The following is a 17607-nucleotide window of genomic DNA, read 5'->3' on the forward strand; positions in this document are numbered from 1 at the left end:
ATATATATATATAGATCTATATATTATTGTAAGGGGTTCACTCCAAGTGTAAAACTTTAACCACTTCAGCCCCGGAAGATTTTACACCCTTCCTGACCTGAGCACTTTTTTGCGATACGGCACTGCGTCACTTTCACTGACAATTGCGCGGTCGTGCGACATTGCACCCAAACAAAATTGACGTCCTTTTTTTTTTTTTTTTTTCCCCACAAATAGAGCTTTCTTTTGGTGGTATTTGATCACCTCTGCGGTTTTTATTTTTTGCGCTATAAACAAAAAAAGAGCGACAATTTTGAAAAAAAAACGCAATATTTTTTACTTTTTGCTATAACAAATATCCCCCAAAAATATATAAAGAAAACATTTTTTTTCCTCAGTTTAGGCGATATGTATTCTTCTATATATTTTTGGTTAAAAAAAATGCAATAAGCGTATATTGTTGGTTTGCGCAAAAGTTATAGCGCCTACAAAATAGGGGATAGATTTATGGCATTTGTATTAATTTTTTTTTTTTTTTATTAGAAATGGCAGCGATCAGCAGTTTTTATCGTGACTGCGACATTATGGCGGACACATCGGACACTTTTAACACTGTTGTGGGACCATTGTCATTGTCAACGATCAGTGCTATAAAAATGCACTGATTCCTGTGTAAATGACACTGGCAGGGAAGGAGTTAACCACTAGAGGGCAATGAAAGGGTTAAGTGTGTCCTAGGGAGTGATTCTAACTGTGGGGGGGAGGGGCTTCAACTCACATGACAGCGATCACTACTTTCGATGACGGGGAGCAGTGATCTCTGTCATGTCACAAGACAGAACGGGGAAATGCCTCGTTTACATAGGCACTTCCCCATTCTGCGGCTCCGTGACGCGATCGCCGGCGGACATCGAGTCCGCCGGTCCCGCGGGCACGGCACTGGCTCTTAAAGGGGACGTACAGGTACGGCCATTTGCCCACCGCTGCCATTGTGCTGATGTATATCTGGTCGCAAATGGTTAAGGACACCACCACTCGCTGTTTGCTGTTTCTTCTTTTTTTAAGGGTTTTGTTTGCCGACTTTTATTAAAAGAAAGTTCAGCAAATATAAACATACAGTAGGTTCCCCCCCCCCCCCCCCCCCAGGAGTTTTCAGCATTTCTGCTCCTTCAACATCAACAACATTCAGCCCTTTTCTGGCTTGTGCTTGCAGCACCGCCGCTCTGGCCTTACACTCCAGGCCCTTGTCTGTGTCCTACAGACTGTTCACCGACCAACTTTTTGCGCACAGCTAGAAGCCTCCTTCTCCACTGGAGCCCCCCTGACTCCTGGGCCAGACTTCCTGTCTGCCGGGGTGGAGGCCAGAACCACAGTCAGGTGTCTACAAATAGCTCAGCACTAAGGATGAGCTCCGGCGTGTTCGCACACCCCACGTGCAGAGCCCGCCAGCAAGTCGGCACTGCGGAGCGCTAATCACAGGCAATGAGACATTTCCCAATCTCTGCAGCCACGCTTTGGGACAATGTCTCACCGCCTGTTATTAGCGCAGCACAGTGCCGACCTCCTGGCGGGCTCTGCACGGGGGCTGTGCGAACACGCCGGAGCTCATCCTTACTCAGCACACACCTGATCTGTCCTTGTGCTGGTAATTCTCAAAATTAGGACTAGGGCTGGGGAAATTATCGATTTGAATCTTGAATCGAGTTGAGAGGTCATATCGATTCAAATTTTCAGCAAATCGATTTTTCTATTTTTTTTTTTTTCACCAGGACCGGCGCTGACACCGCGCCGGTCCTGAGGAGCTGCGGGCAGGAGTTTTTAGACGAGGCCGCGGCTTCAGCCTAGGCCTATATATATACACATACAGGGCTCAAAATTTCAAGTCCTGAGCTACTAGCCAGGCCTCAAGGGTTACTTGCCACCAGTTGCCCCACCCAACCCCTATCTCATATAATGACACTTAAATGTTTTATGCAGAATTAAGTTCTAAAAATAAATTTTAACAACAACTTTATCCATGCCCAACAATGCAGCCTCATCTGTGCCCATCAATGCTGCTTCAACCGTGTCTACCAACGCAGCCTGCCCGTGTCCACCAACGCAGCCTGCCCGTGTCCACCAACGCAGCCTGCCCGTGTCCACCAACGCAGCCTGCCCGTGTCCACCAACGCTGCCTCCATGTGTCCACCAATGCAGCCTGCCCGTGTCCACCAACGCAGCCTCCCCGTGTCCACCAACGCAGCCTCCCCGTGTCCACCAACGCTGCTTCCATGTGTCCACCAACGCTACCTCCATGTGTCCACCAACGCTACCTCCATGTGTCCACCAACGCAGCCTGCCCGTGTCCACCAACGCAGCCTGCCCGTGTCCACCAACGCAGCCTGCCCGTGTCCACCAACGCAGCCTGCCCGTGTCCACCAACGCAGCCTGCCCGTGTCCACCAACGCAGCCTGCCCGTGTCCACCAACGCAGCCTGCCCGTGTCCACCAACGCAGCCTGCCCGTGTCCACCAACGCAGCCTGCCCGTGTCCACCAACGCAGCCTCCCTGTGTCCATCATGCTGCCTACCTGTGTCCATCATGGAGGGGAAGAGAGGAGAGGAAGAGGATTGCTGGCCGGATGATGGGACATCACTGGAACAGCTTTCATTTCAATAGCAGTATGTTCCCGCCGCTCGCCGTTACATACAGCCCCGCCCCCTGGCCCGGGGAACTTTGATACACGTCACTCGTCTCGGGTGAACTGTCTGTCAAAGTCCTGGGACCAGAGGGCGGGGCTGTGCGTGACAGTGAGTGCCGGGAACACTGCTATTGAGATGAAAGCCACTAGTGATGTTCCTCGCACTCTGATGATCTGGCCGCTTGCTCTCTTCTCTTCCCCCTCCAAGTGCTATGAAAAGGACTCCCATACAACCCGCCGGCCGGCGGTGCTCGCCGCCCCCCCCCCTCACTCCCAGGCAGCCCACGCTCACCCGCCCTCAAAATACACTCGCAAAATGCGAGCAGGCGAGTGGAATTTTTGAGGGCTGTGTGTGTATGTATGTGTATATGTGTATATATCTATATATATATATATATAGATATATATAATTTTTTTTTTTTTTTTTTTTTATTAGTATCTCACAAATATGAGCATACCCCTCACATTTTTATTCATCACAGTCCCTCCTTAGAACCAGGAGGGCCCATCACAGTCTCCACTTAGAGACAAGAAGGCACATCAAAGTCTTCCCTTAGATTCAAGAGGGCCAATCATAGTTCCTCTTTATATCCAGGAGGGCCCATCAGAGACCCTTTAAGATCTCTGAGTGCCCATCACAGTCACTACTTAGATCCAGAGTGCCCCTTTTAGATCTAGAAGGGCCCATGAGAGTCCCCCCTTAGATGCAGAAGGGTTTATCAGACCCCCCCTTCTTAGGTCCAGGAGGGCCATCATAATCCTCCTTGATATCCAGGAGGGTCAATGAGGAGCCTCCATTAGATCCAGGAATGCCCATCTGAGCCCCCCCTTAGATCCAAGAGGGTCCATCAGAATTCTTCCTTACATTCAGTAGGGCCCATCAGTGTCCTTTTTTTTTACATGCAGGAGGGTTTATCAGACTCCCCCTTAGATCCAGGAGGGTCGATCAGATGCCTGCCTTAGACCTAGGAAGGCCCATCCGAATCCCCCCTTAAATCCAGGAGGGCCCATCAGAGTCCTTCCTTAAATCCATTAGGGGGACTGTTGGAGGGTTGTGGCTGGCTGGCAGTGGATGTTGCAGTCCCCATATTGCGAAACACAGATCACTGCCAGGAAGCCGGGCTGGATGTGGCCTGCAGACCATAGTTTGGAGACCCCTCTCTATTAAAATGCTCTTCTGGTATTGTATGAATGTTTTACACACCCCACAAAGATAAAACAATAGAATGTAATTGAAACCAAAAGGGGGGGGGGGATAGGTGATGCAACTGTTTATAAATAAATATTAAACAGTGATATCGTTTTTTAATGTGTCTTATTGTTTCTTTATATGGCAGAATGTTATCAGTCCTGGAAGCTCCAGTTTGGTGGCCATTTAGCGGCAATCCATTGAAGAGATTCACCAGCACCGCGTCCAAGGAAACGTCTGCCAGCGACCGACACCATGGGAAGGAGGGTGTCATTGTGACCATACCCATCGTTTTCTCCCATCATCCTGATCACAGCCTGAAGCCAGGAAAACTGACTGTTCTCTTGTCTGCGCTGGAGATCGCCGACTGTCACTTCCGTCTCCTTCATAGATACGAGCGCCAGGATGTGGACGACCTCAGAGCGATCACGGGACATGAGATTGCCGTCCGCCAGAGGTTTATCGGCAAACCGGACATCACATACAGGATTATATCTGCCAAACTACCGGACGTCTTGCCTCTGTTAGAACTGCAGTACGGGAAGAAGATGGAGTTCCTGGAGGAGGCCGCCATGTTCAGCGAAAAATGGAGGAATTCTCCAAGTGATCGGGGCAGCCCGGGATGGCAGACAGGTAGGACACTTCATTCGCTTTGTTTCTGTTACCTAAATCCTGTAGACCAGGGATCTGCAATTAGCGGACCTCCAGCTGTTGCAGATCTACAAGTCCCATGAGGCATCGCAAGACTCTGACAGCCACAAGCATGACACCCAGAGGCAGAGGCATGATGGGACTTGTAGTTTTGCAACAGCTGGAGGTCAGGTGATTGCATATCCCTGCTGTAGAGCATCTTAAAGCGGAAGTGAATCCATCGATGTAACAGTCAAAATTACATTTGCGGCACAGATGGGCTGCTCTAATGCCAGTAAAAATACCTCACCGATTCCGCTGCAGACATGCCTAAAAGCTTCCTGGTGAGGAGGAGAACAAAAAGTCGCCTCTGATGTCCTACTGAGTGCGGAATGTAGCCACTTCAAGTTAGTCAATTATGTTTCAAAATGGCCGAAGGATGCAAAGTGGTTAATAGGTGTTGAATTTTATTGGGATAGTTTCTACACAACCCACCATATCCATCTCAGCCCCCCCGCTCCCCTCCCCACCGCCTGGTATATGGCAGCGCAGTCTCCCCCTCCACCGGTGTCAGAATGTGATATAACCCGGATGCAGCTGCTGCTAATCCCGGGATTAATGGCGGGAATTCTGTCCAGGGAGGGATGCCGTCACGGCTCCTCCAATGCTATATTTATCCCCCCCCCGTCTGCTGGCGCCGGGCTGTTCTGGGTCATCACAGAGAGATTGTAGGACCAAACGCAGGACCTTGATTACGACAAAAGTCCTTCTTGTGTGCTTCTTCTATCTGCTTCATACCTGGAGAGTATCCAACAACATGAGCCGCCCAGAACCGTCACCGGGGTAGAAGGGAGCATTTCCTTTCTCTAGGCTCTTTAAAGGAGAAGTCCAGCCTGAGCTTTTTAGGCTGGGCTTCTCCTCTGGGTCACAGGCAGGGCCATCTTAAGAGCATTATAGGCCCCCGGGCAATACAGTGCACTGGGGCCCTGTCTACACAATCACGCATGAGAATAAAAATGCAAATTATCAATAAGGCTATATTTATTGGTACTTCCAACACAACCAGTGTTTAAACGTTTACACAACGTTTGGACAATATATCACGGGCTTGAAAAGCAAGGAATTGAAAAACAAGAAATTACTGTTTGAAATGGGACAGTACAAAAGCACTAATTATGTGTAAGCGGGAGATATTTGTGGGGAGGCACATGGGGGGGCACAGAGTAAAATTGGGGGGGGTCGTGGCCCCATCAGGTCCCACGCTGGTGACACCATTGCACAGCACTGGCACAATGTGGCAGAATGATGCTTGGCTGGTAGGGCCCCCCAGGCAAGTGGGGCCCAAGGGCAACTGCCCAGCGTGCCCATGCAAAAAGTCGGCCCTGGTCACAGGGGTGCAATCCGTTTTGCCAAAGGTGCCAAATGTGACACCGGAGAGGGGGGGGGAATCCGATCAGCAGAAGTTCCATTTTTGGGTGGAACTCCGCTTTAATGCATCCTAGTGGAAAAACACCTGGCAGTGAGATTGGCCCCAGCAGCCCCCCCCCCGCCCCACTCGTTATACTTACCTGAGCCCTGAAATTTCTCACGCCGGAGACGCGCTCTTCCTCTGTTTGGGGGTTCTTGATTGGATAGATTGATAGCAGCGCAGCCATTGGCTCCCGCTGCTGTCAATCAAATCCAGTGATGCAGGCGCGAGGGGGGGCGGGGCAGAGTCCGGCATTCGTATCTATGAACGCCGAATGATGGACTCGGGAGCGCACCCCCAAGGTAACCCCCCTGGAAGAAGCAGTTATCTGATGTGGGGAGGAACCGGGAGAGCCGCCGGGGGACCCCAGAAGAGGAGGTTCGGGGCCACACTGTGCAAAGCGAGCTGCACAGTGGAGGTAAGTATATGTTTGTTATTTAAAAAAAAAAAAAAAACAGGATTTTTTAAAACCGCTTACCTGTAAAATCCTTTTCTTTCGAAGGACATCACGGGACACAGAGCCACAGTAATTACTGATGGGTTATATAGGTATCACTGGTGATTGGACACTGGCACACCCTATCAGGAAGTTCAACCCCCTATATAATCCCTCCCCCTTGCAGGGATACCTCAGTTTTGTAGCCAAGCAATATAGTGTATTAGAAGAGGGGTGGGACCTCTGTGTCCCGTGATGTCCTTCGAAAGAAAAGGATTTTACAGGTAAGCTGTTTTAAAAAATCCTATTTTCTTTCTCGAACATCACGGGACACAGAGCCACAGTAATTACTGATGGGATGTCCCAGAGCAATGCTACCTGAGGGGGGGGAACCACGACCAAGTAGGGTGCAATCAGACCTGAGGACCCTGTACTGCTGCCTGCAGCACACTACGCCCAAAGGCGATATCCTCATGCCTTCTCACATCCACCTGATAGAATCTGGTGAATGTATGAACTGAAGACCAGGTTGCGGCCTTGCAGATTTGAGCCATAGAGGCCCGGTGATGCACTGCCCAAGAAGCACCAATAGCCCTTGTGGAATGTGCCCTGATCTGAAACGGAGGAATCTTCTGTTTCAAACCGTAAGCTTGAACGATCAACTGTCGAATCCATTTAGAAATGGTAGCTTTTGACGCTGCCTGTCCTCTATTGGGACCCTCTGGCAGCACAAACAAAACATCCGTCTTGCGGATCTGAGTAGTTGCCCCTAGATAGGCCTTAACTGCTCTTACTACATCCAACGAATGTAGAGATCTCTCTTCCGGAGAACAGGGATCTGGAAAAAAGGAAGGTAGAACAATGTCTTGGTTTAAATGAAAATCAGAAACCACCTTCGGTAAAAAACTAGGATGAGGGCGTAGTACCACTCTATCCTTGTGTATAATCAAATAAGGCTCCTTACAGGAAAGAGCTGCTAATTCTGATACTCTTCTAGCAGAAGAGATGGCCACCAGAAAAATTAATTTCCTTGTCAACAAGACCAAAGGAATCTGACTTATTGGTTCAAAAGGCCGTTTCTGTAACACAGCCAGGACCAAATTCAAGTCCCAGGGGTTTAGGGGCGCTTTAACCGGAGGATTAAGACGCATCACCCCCTGCATAAAGTTTCGGACCAAAGAATGCGAAGCAAGTGGCCGCTGAAATAATACTGATAAAGCAGAGACCTGGCCCTTGATGGTACTCAAGGCCAGCTTCATCTCTAATCCCATCTGTAGAAAATCAAGGATTCTACCTATGACATATTTCCTGGGATGCCAACCTCTGGATTCACACCAGGTTATATAAGCTTTCCAGACTCTATGATAAATCATCCTGGAAGCTGGCTTCCTTGCATTAATCAAGGTAGATATGACAGGACCTGAGAGCCCACGACTCTTCAGAACGTGGGTCTCAATAGCCAAACCGTCAAATTTAGCGTTTGTAAGGCAGGATGGAACACTGGACCTTGAGATAACAGGTCTGGGCGTTCCGGTAGTGTCCACGGGGAACCTACCGTCATCCTTACTATTTCTGCATACCAAGTCCTTCTGGGCCAAGCGGGGGCCACCAGAAGTACCGACTTCCTTTCCTGCGAAGGAGTCGTGGTAGTAGCAGAATAGGCGGGAATGCGTAAATCAGTGAGAACCGATGCCACGGAATCACCAACGCATCCGTCCCGCATGCAAGAGGATCTTTTGTCCTTGCCACAAATCTGTCTATCTTTTTGTTGAATCGGGATGCAAAGAGATCTACATCTGGAACCCCCCATCTTTGGCATATGGCCCAAAAGACGTCGGGATGCAGAGACCATTCCCCTGGAAGTAACTGCTGGCGACTTAGATAGTCCGCCTGCCAATTCTCTATTCCCGGGATGAAAACTGCCGATATGCATGGCACATGCATCTCTGCCCAGACTAAGATCTGGTTCACCTCTTTTTGAGCAGCTCGGCTCCGGGTGCCTCCCTGATGATTGACATAAGCCACTGCTGTGGCATTGTCGGACTGGATCCTGACCGGACAACCCTGTAGCCTGATAGTCCAGGCTTTTAGAGCTAGATGTATCGCCCGGATCTCCAGAATGTTGATGGGTAAGGTCCTCTCTGTCTTGGACCATACTCCTTGGACCGCAGCCTGTTCCAGAACTGCTCCCCAACCTGACAGACTGGCATCTGTTGTTGCCACCGTCCAGGTAACCGGTAGAAAGGATTTCCCCTTCTGCAGGTTTTCGGGTATGAGCCACCAATTGAGGCTCTGACGCACCGCATGCGACAGGTGCATCGGAAAGTCTAATGCCTGAACCTTCTTGTTCCAGGTCGACAGAATACTGTGTTGCAGCATTCTTGAGTGAAACTGAGCATAGGGAACTGCTTCGAATGAAGACACCATCTTCCCTAGTAGCCTCATACAAAGGCGGACTGAGGGACCCTTCTTGGTCCTTACTGTCAGAATCAGCTCTCTCAAAGCAGTGATCTTTGCCTGGGGTAGAAATATTTTCTCCTGGCTTGTATGTATAATCAGACCTAAATATTCCAGTCTTCTTACTGGTTTTAGGAAAGACTTTTCTAAGTTGAGGATCCAACCCAGGTGTTCTAGATACCTGACCGTGGTCCTCAAGTTTCCATTCAAAGAGGCTACCGACTGGTCTATCAAGAGCAGGTCGTCTAGGTATGCTATGACAGCTATACCCTGAGCCCTTAATCTGGCCAGAGGAGGAGCAAAGATCTTTGTGAACACTCGAGGTGCAGTGGCTATCCCAAAGGGCAGAGCCATAAACTGGAAATGGCGCCCTCCTACCTCGAAGTGCAGAAACTTCTGATGAGCAGGAAAAATGGGCACATGCAGATATGCATCTCTGATGTCTATTGATGCCAGAAATTCTCCTCCCTGCAGGGTGGGAACTACTGTTCGAATTGATTCCATGCGGAAGGATTGAATCCTTAGGAATCGGTTCAGATCCCTTAAGTCCAAAATGGGCCTGACATCCCCATTTGGCTTTTGGACCGTAAAAAGGTTGGAATAGAAGCCCAATCCCTGGTCCTTTGCGGGAACTATCATAATGACCTCCTGCGACAAAAGTCGCTCTAACGCTAGAAGGAGCGACTGCTTCTTCTCTGGGTCTCTGGGAACATTTGATCTGAGGAACCGAGGAGAAGGGAATTCCTGAAACTCCAGCTTGTACCCTAAGGTTACCGTGGAGACTACCCATCTGTCCTGGAAGTCCTCCTGCCAGAGCTCTGAGAATTGTCGCAGTCTTCCCCCCACTCGAGTGAGCGGGGGCGCCCCCTCATGCAGAGGTCTTAGTGTTTTGCCTAGTAGGCTTCTTTCCCCAGGACTTCTTTTGTCCCTGGGGTTGACTCTTGTCTCTGGACCCCGATGGAGGCGGCCGTCGAGACTGCCTGGAGGCTGAAGCCCCCGGCGCTGGGGAAAGAGTCCGTTTGAAAGAGGGACGCTTACTCTTCTTCTTGACAGGTAAGAGAGTGCTTTTCCCACAAGAGATTCTCTTGATATAGTTATCCAAGTCCTCTCCAAACAACCTTGCACCACGAAATGGAAACCCAGCCAGTAGCTTCTTACATGGTGCTTCGGCTGACCAATTTTTCAACCATAGGATTCTACGTATATGCACCAACCCCAGTGAAAGACAGGAGGTTTGCACGATAGAATCTCTAATGGCGTCAACCACAAAGCATAAGGCCGCTGGAAGGTTAGCAAACCCCTGGGCCTGCTGTTCAGGTAATACTTTGATGACCTGCTTAACATGGTCTCTTAAGTATTGACAGACTCCAATCGCTGCTATTGCAGGTTGGGCCACTGATCCTGCTAAGGAGAAAACATCCTTCAATAGGGATTCCATCCTTTTATCTACAGGATCCCTGAGCATCTGAACATTGTCTACAGGACAAGTCAGGCTATTATTTATGGAGGAAATGGCGGCATCAATAGCCGGTATTCCCCACATTTTAATAAACTTTTCTTCCATCGGATAAAGTGTTGAAAACTTTCTCGGCGGAAAAAAACGTTTGTCTGGGTGATCCCACTCAGACTAAATAAGCTTTTCAAGTAAAGTATGAACAGGAAAAGCATGTGCTGCTTGGAAAGGTTTCAGTGACCCCAAAGCAGAAGAGGATTCTTTAGCAGTTTCAGGTATGGGCAACTTAAATGTGGAGCGGACCAATCCAGTGAGGATCTGCACTAAGACTTACTCCTCTTGGGAAGTCGCAGAGGGTCCCTCTCCACCTGAATCCTCCGAAGAGGAATCATCCATCCCATCCTGATCCTCTGAAAGGGATTCATCTCCTTTATCCCAGAGCTCCTCTGTCTGAGGGTCTTGGGGAACAGAGGAAAGCCTAGTGCGTTTTCTTCCACTGAGTGAAGACGTAATCACGGCCATTAATCTTTCCTCTAGACCATTAATGGTTGAGGAAAAAACCTCTTGTGTAATATATACAGGGGCTGAAGTGCCAGAAGCAGGTGTAGCCCCTGACCCCAATGGCTCTCCCTGGCTAGCCGTCCCTGGCCCATCTTTAGGGGGGAAGGATGCTGCCGACAGGGGGCCCTCAGAACCTGAACGAGATCCCCTAGTGTCTCTGGTTCCTGGGGTGCTTGAACCTCTTCTACCCATAGTGCAAAGCAACAAGGTGTGAGGTATACAAATGAACACTGTCCGCTGAGCGATGTAGTCTGGCTAAAAGCCTTGCTACCCAATGCTCAGTCTGGTGTTACTTCAGTAAATGCTGCCTAGGAGAATGCCTGTGTCCCACCTTACATGCGACCGTCAGCTCTGTGTCTCTCAGAAGGCTGAGTGCACCTGTACAGAGTGCCTTTAATAGCCTGCAGCTGGCCTGAGTGGGAGTCTAAACACTCTGTGCTGACATCCCGCCCCCTCCTCTACCGCCCCCCCCCTCGAGTTTTGAAAAAAACGAGCGCTTCCCGCACTGCCGACTCTCCTGTCATGCTCTGGAGAAAAGGCTGGGGATGGGGGGGGGGGGGAGACTGGTAACAAGATTTGCCTGAACGGCTATCTTCAGAGATGGTGGCCATTAGGCCACAGAGCCCGGGTGGTATAACCACTTTCTAGACCCCTGTGGCCCCTCTCTAGCCTGGGGGGGAACATTCAAACATGAGAAATCCCCCCATCCACCTTACCTGCTTGCAGCCTGCTTGATACGCTGGGACATACACAGCGATTACAACACCTGAGACAGACATTCAGCATGTGTAGGTTTGTGCTCTTGGCAGCCCCCGGTGGTCACAATAGGCATAGCATGCATTTACCTTAAAGGAGAAAAGCCACTAGAACTCAAAAATTCTGTGGAATCTCCTCTTACCTTATCCAGCCGCAGGGTGCTGTTTACACAGACCCAATCTTCACCTCTCACGGTGGGCTCCGTTTGAAAAAACCGTCAGAGACTGGGGCCCCCATCAGTAGGGGGATCCAACAGTTCTGGGCCTGTAAAGCACCTCGCCAGAAATTAGGAAGTTTAAAGCCATTTTCTGATCTGCGGGGTCCAGCTCTCTAAAAAGAGAAGCATTACGGGTAAAACCTCGTTTCTTCGGACACGAGGCCCGGGTACCATTCAATTCGGCCATGAAAAGACACTTTGAATGGATCCGGTTCGCCTGGCTTGCCCCAGTATAGGATCTTAGGATATTCCCTTTGGAGCTCAGCACAGGACATCTTTACACGTCCATCACCTAAGACACTGGCGTAAAAACTGAGGTATCCCTGCAAGGGGGAGGGATTATATAGGGGGTTGAACTTCCTGATAGGGTGTGCCAGTGTCCAATCACCAGTGATACCTATATAACCCATCAGTAATTACTGTGGCTCTGTGTCCCGTGATGTTCGAGAAAGAAAAAGATCCTTTACAATCACTTTAACCCTTATGCCGCGTACACACGGTCGGAATTTCACCCGCAAAAGACCAATGAGATTTTTTCGTCGGAAAATGCAATCCTGTGTATGCTCCATCAGTCTTTTGCTGGTGGAATTCCAGCCAGCAAAAGATTGAGAGCATGCTCTCAATTTTTTTGGTCGGGAAAAGTTCCTATCCGAAAATGCGATCGTCTGTGGCAAATTCCGACGCGCAGAATCCCTACGCATGCTCGGAAACGATTCGACGCATGCTCGGAAGCATCGAACTTCATTTTCTCGGCTCATCGGAGTGTTGTACGTCATCGCGTTCTTGACGGTTGTAATTTCAGCAAACTTTTGCGTGACCGTGTGTATGCAAGGCAAGCTTGAGCGGAATCCCGTCGGAAAAGCCGACGAGAGAACCGATCGTGTGTACGCGTTATTACAGTACGGGGGGGGGGGCCCTCCACAAGAGCAGTTTATTTTTTTTGCCTGGAGTGGAGCTTTAAAGTTTAGCGTACTTTTTCCTTTAACTGCGGCTCTGCGTAACGCTCCGGAGTTTGTGAACTTTTTACTTGGCGCTCAAAAAAAAAGTTGACGAAGCTCGGTGCGATTGTTTGATGATGGTGTCCGGCCAAGGGCAATTGTCGACATTCACAAGGAGCCTGTTCAACTTCCTCTGACAATTCATCCTCTCCCTGTTCATCTGACTCAGTGTGTTGATGTTGCTGACACCCAGGGCCCCCACCTGCACTTTTATTGTTATAGTTGGAAGCCGCGCCGTGTGGAAATCCTGACTTGTTCGGAGCCCCACCTCAGTGCAGGCAACTGCCTAGAATCCCCATTGTAGCCCTGCCTTTTCTATCTTGGCCACTAGATGGAGACAACACACCAAAAACCTAGTTTATACCACATACAGTACCTTGAAAAAGTATTCATACCCCTTGAAATTTTCCACATTTTGTTACAACCAAAAACGTTTTATTGGGATTTTATGTGATCGACCAACACAAAGTGGCACATAATTGTGAAGTGGAAGAAAAATGATAAATGGTTTTCCAAATTGTATACAAATAAATAAAAAGTGTGGGGGGTACATTTGTATGGCGCCCCCCGGAGTCAATACTTTGTAGAACCTCCTTTCACTGCAATTACAGCTGCAAGTCTTTTTGGGGATGTCTCTACCAGCTTTGCACATCTAGAGAGGGACGTTTTTGCCCATTCTTCTTCTTTGCAAAATATCTCAAGCTCTGTCAGATTGGATGGAGAGCGTCTGTGAACAGCAATTTTCAAGTCTTGCCACAGATTCTCAATTGGATTTAGGTCTGGACTGTGACTGGGCCATTCTAACACATGAATATGCTTTAATCTAAACCATTCCATTATAGCTCTGGCTGTATGTTTCGGGTCGTTGTCCTGCTGGAAGGTGAACCTCCGCCCCAGTCTCAAGTATTTTGCAGACTCTAACAGGTTTTCTTCTAAGATTGTCCTGTATTTGTCTCCATCCATCTTCCCATCAACTCTGACCAGCTTCCCTGTCCCTGCTGAAGAAAAGCATCCCCACCACATGATGCTGCCACCACCATGTTTCACAGTGGGGATGGGGTGTTCAGGGTGATGTGCAGTGTTCGTTTTCCACCACACATAGCGTTTTGCTTGTAGGTCAAAAAGTTGAATTTTTGTCTCATCTGACCAGATCACCTTCTTCCACATGTTTGCTGTGTCCTCCACATGGCTTCTCACAAACTGCAAACCGGACTTCTTATGGCTTTCTTCCACCAATGTCTTTCTTCTTGTCACTCTTCCATAAAGGGCAGATTTGTGGAGAACACGACTAATAGTTGTCCTGTGGACAGATTCTCCCACCTGATCTGTGGATCTCTGCAGCTCCTCCAGAGTTACCATGGACCTCTTTGCTCTTCTCTGATGAATGCTCTCTCTCTTGCCCGGCCAGTCAGTTTAGGTGGACGGCCATGTCTTGGTAGGTTTGCAGTTGTGCCATACTCTTTCCATTTTCCAATGATGGATTGAACAGAGCTCCGTAAGATGTTCAAAGCTTGGGAGATTTTTATTACCTAACCCTGCTTTATACTTCTCCACAACTTTATCCCTGATCTGTCTGGTGTGTTCCTTGGTCTTCATGATGCTGTTTGTTCACTGAGGTTCTCTAACAAACCTCTGAGGGCTTCACAGAACAGCTGTATTTATAGTGAGATTAAATTACACACAGGTGGATTCTATTTACTAATTGGGTGACTCCTGAAGGCAATTGGTTCCACTAGATTTTAGTTAGGAGTATCAGAGTAAAGGGGGCTGAATACAAATGCACCCCACACTTTTCACATATTTATTTGTAAAAAAAAATTGAAAACCATTTATCATTTTCCTTCCACTTCACAATTATGTGCCACTTTGTGTTGGTCTATCACATAAAATTCCAGTAAAATGCATTAAGACCCCTTTCACACTGTGGCCGAGCGGGTTGTTAGTGGTAAAGCGGCGCTAGTTTTAGCGACACTTTACCGGTGTTATAGCGGCGCTTTCCAGCCACTAGCGGGGGACTTTTAACCCCCACTATTGGCTGAATAAAGGGCTAAATGCACCCGCAAAGCGCCGCTGCCGAAGCACTCTGCAGGCGCTTGGGCATCGCTGCTCATTGATTTCAATTGCAGGGGCGGAGGAGGAGCGGTGTTTGCTCCCGCACCGCCCAAAGATGCTGCTTGCCAAACTTTCGTTGCCATCCTGAAAGCACTCGGGGCTTCCACACTGGGGAGGCTTGAGAGGCGCTATTTTTAGCACAAAAACGCCTGAAAAGCGCCCCAGTATGAAAGGGGTCTTATGTTTTTGGTTGTAACATGACAAAATGTGGAAGATTTCAAGGGGTATGAATACTTTTTCAAGGCACTGTATATAAAATGCCCAATTATTTTGTTTGTTTTATTACGTTGTTTTTATACTCTCATCATTGTCAACATATTTTGACAAAGGTGGAAATAATCTGGGACAGGGATTCTTATCCTTTTTATGTTTATAGAGCGGCAAATGGATCACCCAACGAGTCCCAATATCCTCTTCTCCGAATCATCCTTCTCACCGGTCCTATTAGGTATCACTGCGACCGCCCAAGATATCAGTCGCTTGCTTTTACTTCACATTTGGAGAGCTAGGAACAGAACGGCTGAAAGAAAATCCTAATGATTTGATTATATTATTATTATTTTTTTTTTTTTAAAAGACAAATCAGAAATATGCAAGATAGCTATAGTTAGTGAGAATTTTGTTGCTGTTTTTGTGCAATCAGAAAATGTATCAGAAACCCAACGAACTGGACCCTCACCACCACTGGGTATGCCTAAGTCTAAGGGATAGACGGTATTCACCAGGAAGCCCATCCCCCCCATCACTCCTCCCCCTTCACCCGTAATGCCTGAGGTCGCTTCCGCAGATACTGGCAGACATAGCAGTCAGATGCTATAGGGCCACGGCCAGAAATGACTAGGTGACGGGTGATGAACCAGCTGCAAGGCCATCTTAGAGGAGCATTGCAAGCAGCCAGGAGTGACAGGTGGAGTGTATAAGGAATAGTGCCAGTGGCCTGGAGTAAGAGATGGAGTATAACAGGAACAGTGCCAGCAGATGTGTGCCAGTTGGAGCATATCAGGTGCGACCCCCAGCGACCAGGATGAACAGGTAGAAAGCACCAGGAACAGTGCCAGCTGCCATGAACAACAGCTGGAATGTAGCAGGAACAGTGCCAGCAGTGAGGAGCAACAGGTGGAGCATAGCAAGACCAGTGGCAGGAGAAAGAGGTGGAGCATAGCAAGACCGGTGGCAGGAACAAGAGGTGGAGCATAGCAAGACCGGTGGCAGGAACAAGAGGTGGAGCATAGCAAGACCGGTGGCAGGAGCAAGAGGTGGAGCATAGCAAGACCGGTGGCAGGAGCAAGAGGTGGAGCATAGCAAGACCGGTGGCAGGAGCAAGAGGTGGAGCATAGCAAGACCGGTGGCAGGAGCAAGAGGTGGAGCATAGCAAGACCGGTGGCAGGAGCAAGAGGTGGAGCATAGCAAGACCGGTGGCAGGAGCAAGAGGTGGAGCATAGCAAGACCGGTGGTAGGAGCAAGAGGTGGAGCATAGCAAGACCGGTGGCAGGAGCAAGAGGTGGAGCATAGCAAGACCGGTGGCAGGAGCAAGAGGTGGAGCATAGCAAGACCGGTGGCAGGAGCAAGAGGTGGAGCATAGCAAGACCAGTGGCAGGAGCAAGAGGTGGAGCATAGCAAGACCGGTGGCAGGAGCAAGAGGTGGAGCATACCAGGAGCAGTTCCAGCAGCCAGGAGTGAGGAGAAGAGACTCCAGACCCAACAATGCAGAAGAGCTGAAGGCCGCTATCAAAGCAACCTGGGCTTCCATAACACCTCAGCAGTGCCACAGGCTGATCACCTCCATACCACGCCGCATGGATGGAGTAATTCATGCAAAAGGAGCCCCAACCAAGTATTGAGTGTATACTATACTGTACATGGACAGACTTCTCACTAAGACAACATTTCTGTATTAAAAATCCTTTTTTTTTTTTTTTTTTATTGGACTTAAGTAGAATACTATTTTTCTGAGATACAGAATTTTGGGTTTTCACTCGCTAGAGGCCATAATCATCAACATTAAAAGAAAGAAATGCTTGAAATATATCACTCCGCGTGTAATGAATCTATATAAAATATTTTTTACTTTTTGAATTGAATGACTGAAATAAATAAACTTTTTAAAGATATTCAATTTTTTGAGATGCTCCTGTATGTGGGTGTTGATTGATGTTTGTACCTATAGTAAGGTCCAGAAACAATAGTTTGTTTTTTTTGATCTGACCTAAAATATACTGACACTGATACTAATGAAAAAATGCTTTTTTTTCTCCAATCGGGGGGAGAAAATAATACAGGGGTGGCCTGCATAGTGACGGATCGCTGTGATAGCCAATCAGAAGCTATCAGGTGGTTCCCTATCATAAGTACAGGAGTCGGGGTTCTTGGTGGGAGGCTGCATACAGTATATGTGCACACATGGTGGGAATGCAGTGGCCTTAATACCTGGATGCTGTTACACAATGATCAATCAGCTCTTGTAGTTGAGAGCTTGTTCCACCCCTACCTTCACACTATTGCTTATGGGCCAGTATTGGTAATCGGTTATAGTTATGGGTCAATACTGGCAATCAGTCATAGTTATGGGCCGGTAATGGTAATGGGCCATAGTTATTGTCCAGTACTGGTAATGGGCCATAGTTATTGTCCAGTACTGGTAATGGGTCATAGTTATGGGTCAGTACTGGTAA

The 17607-nt window shown here is 48.6% G+C and overlaps 1 protein-coding gene across 2 annotated transcripts in view; it reads left to right on the forward strand.

Annotated features, from left to right (window-relative positions):
- Positions 1–17607, forward strand: part of SNAP47 (synaptosome associated protein 47) — a 77558-nt gene that overhangs the window by 13865 nt on the left and 46086 nt on the right. For both annotated transcript variants that reach the window (XM_073629443.1, XM_073629444.1), the window contains exon 3: positions 3996–4480. In XM_073629443.1, the coding sequence (XP_073485544.1) occupies positions 3996–4480 (485 nt within the window). The remainder of the gene's footprint in view (positions 1–3995; positions 4481–17607) is intronic.

The sequence above is a fragment of the Aquarana catesbeiana genome, linkage group LG05 (genome assembly GCF_042186555.1).
Source record: "Aquarana catesbeiana isolate 2022-GZ linkage group LG05, ASM4218655v1, whole genome shotgun sequence".
NCBI lineage: Eukaryota > Metazoa > Chordata > Amphibia > Anura > Ranidae > Aquarana > Aquarana catesbeiana.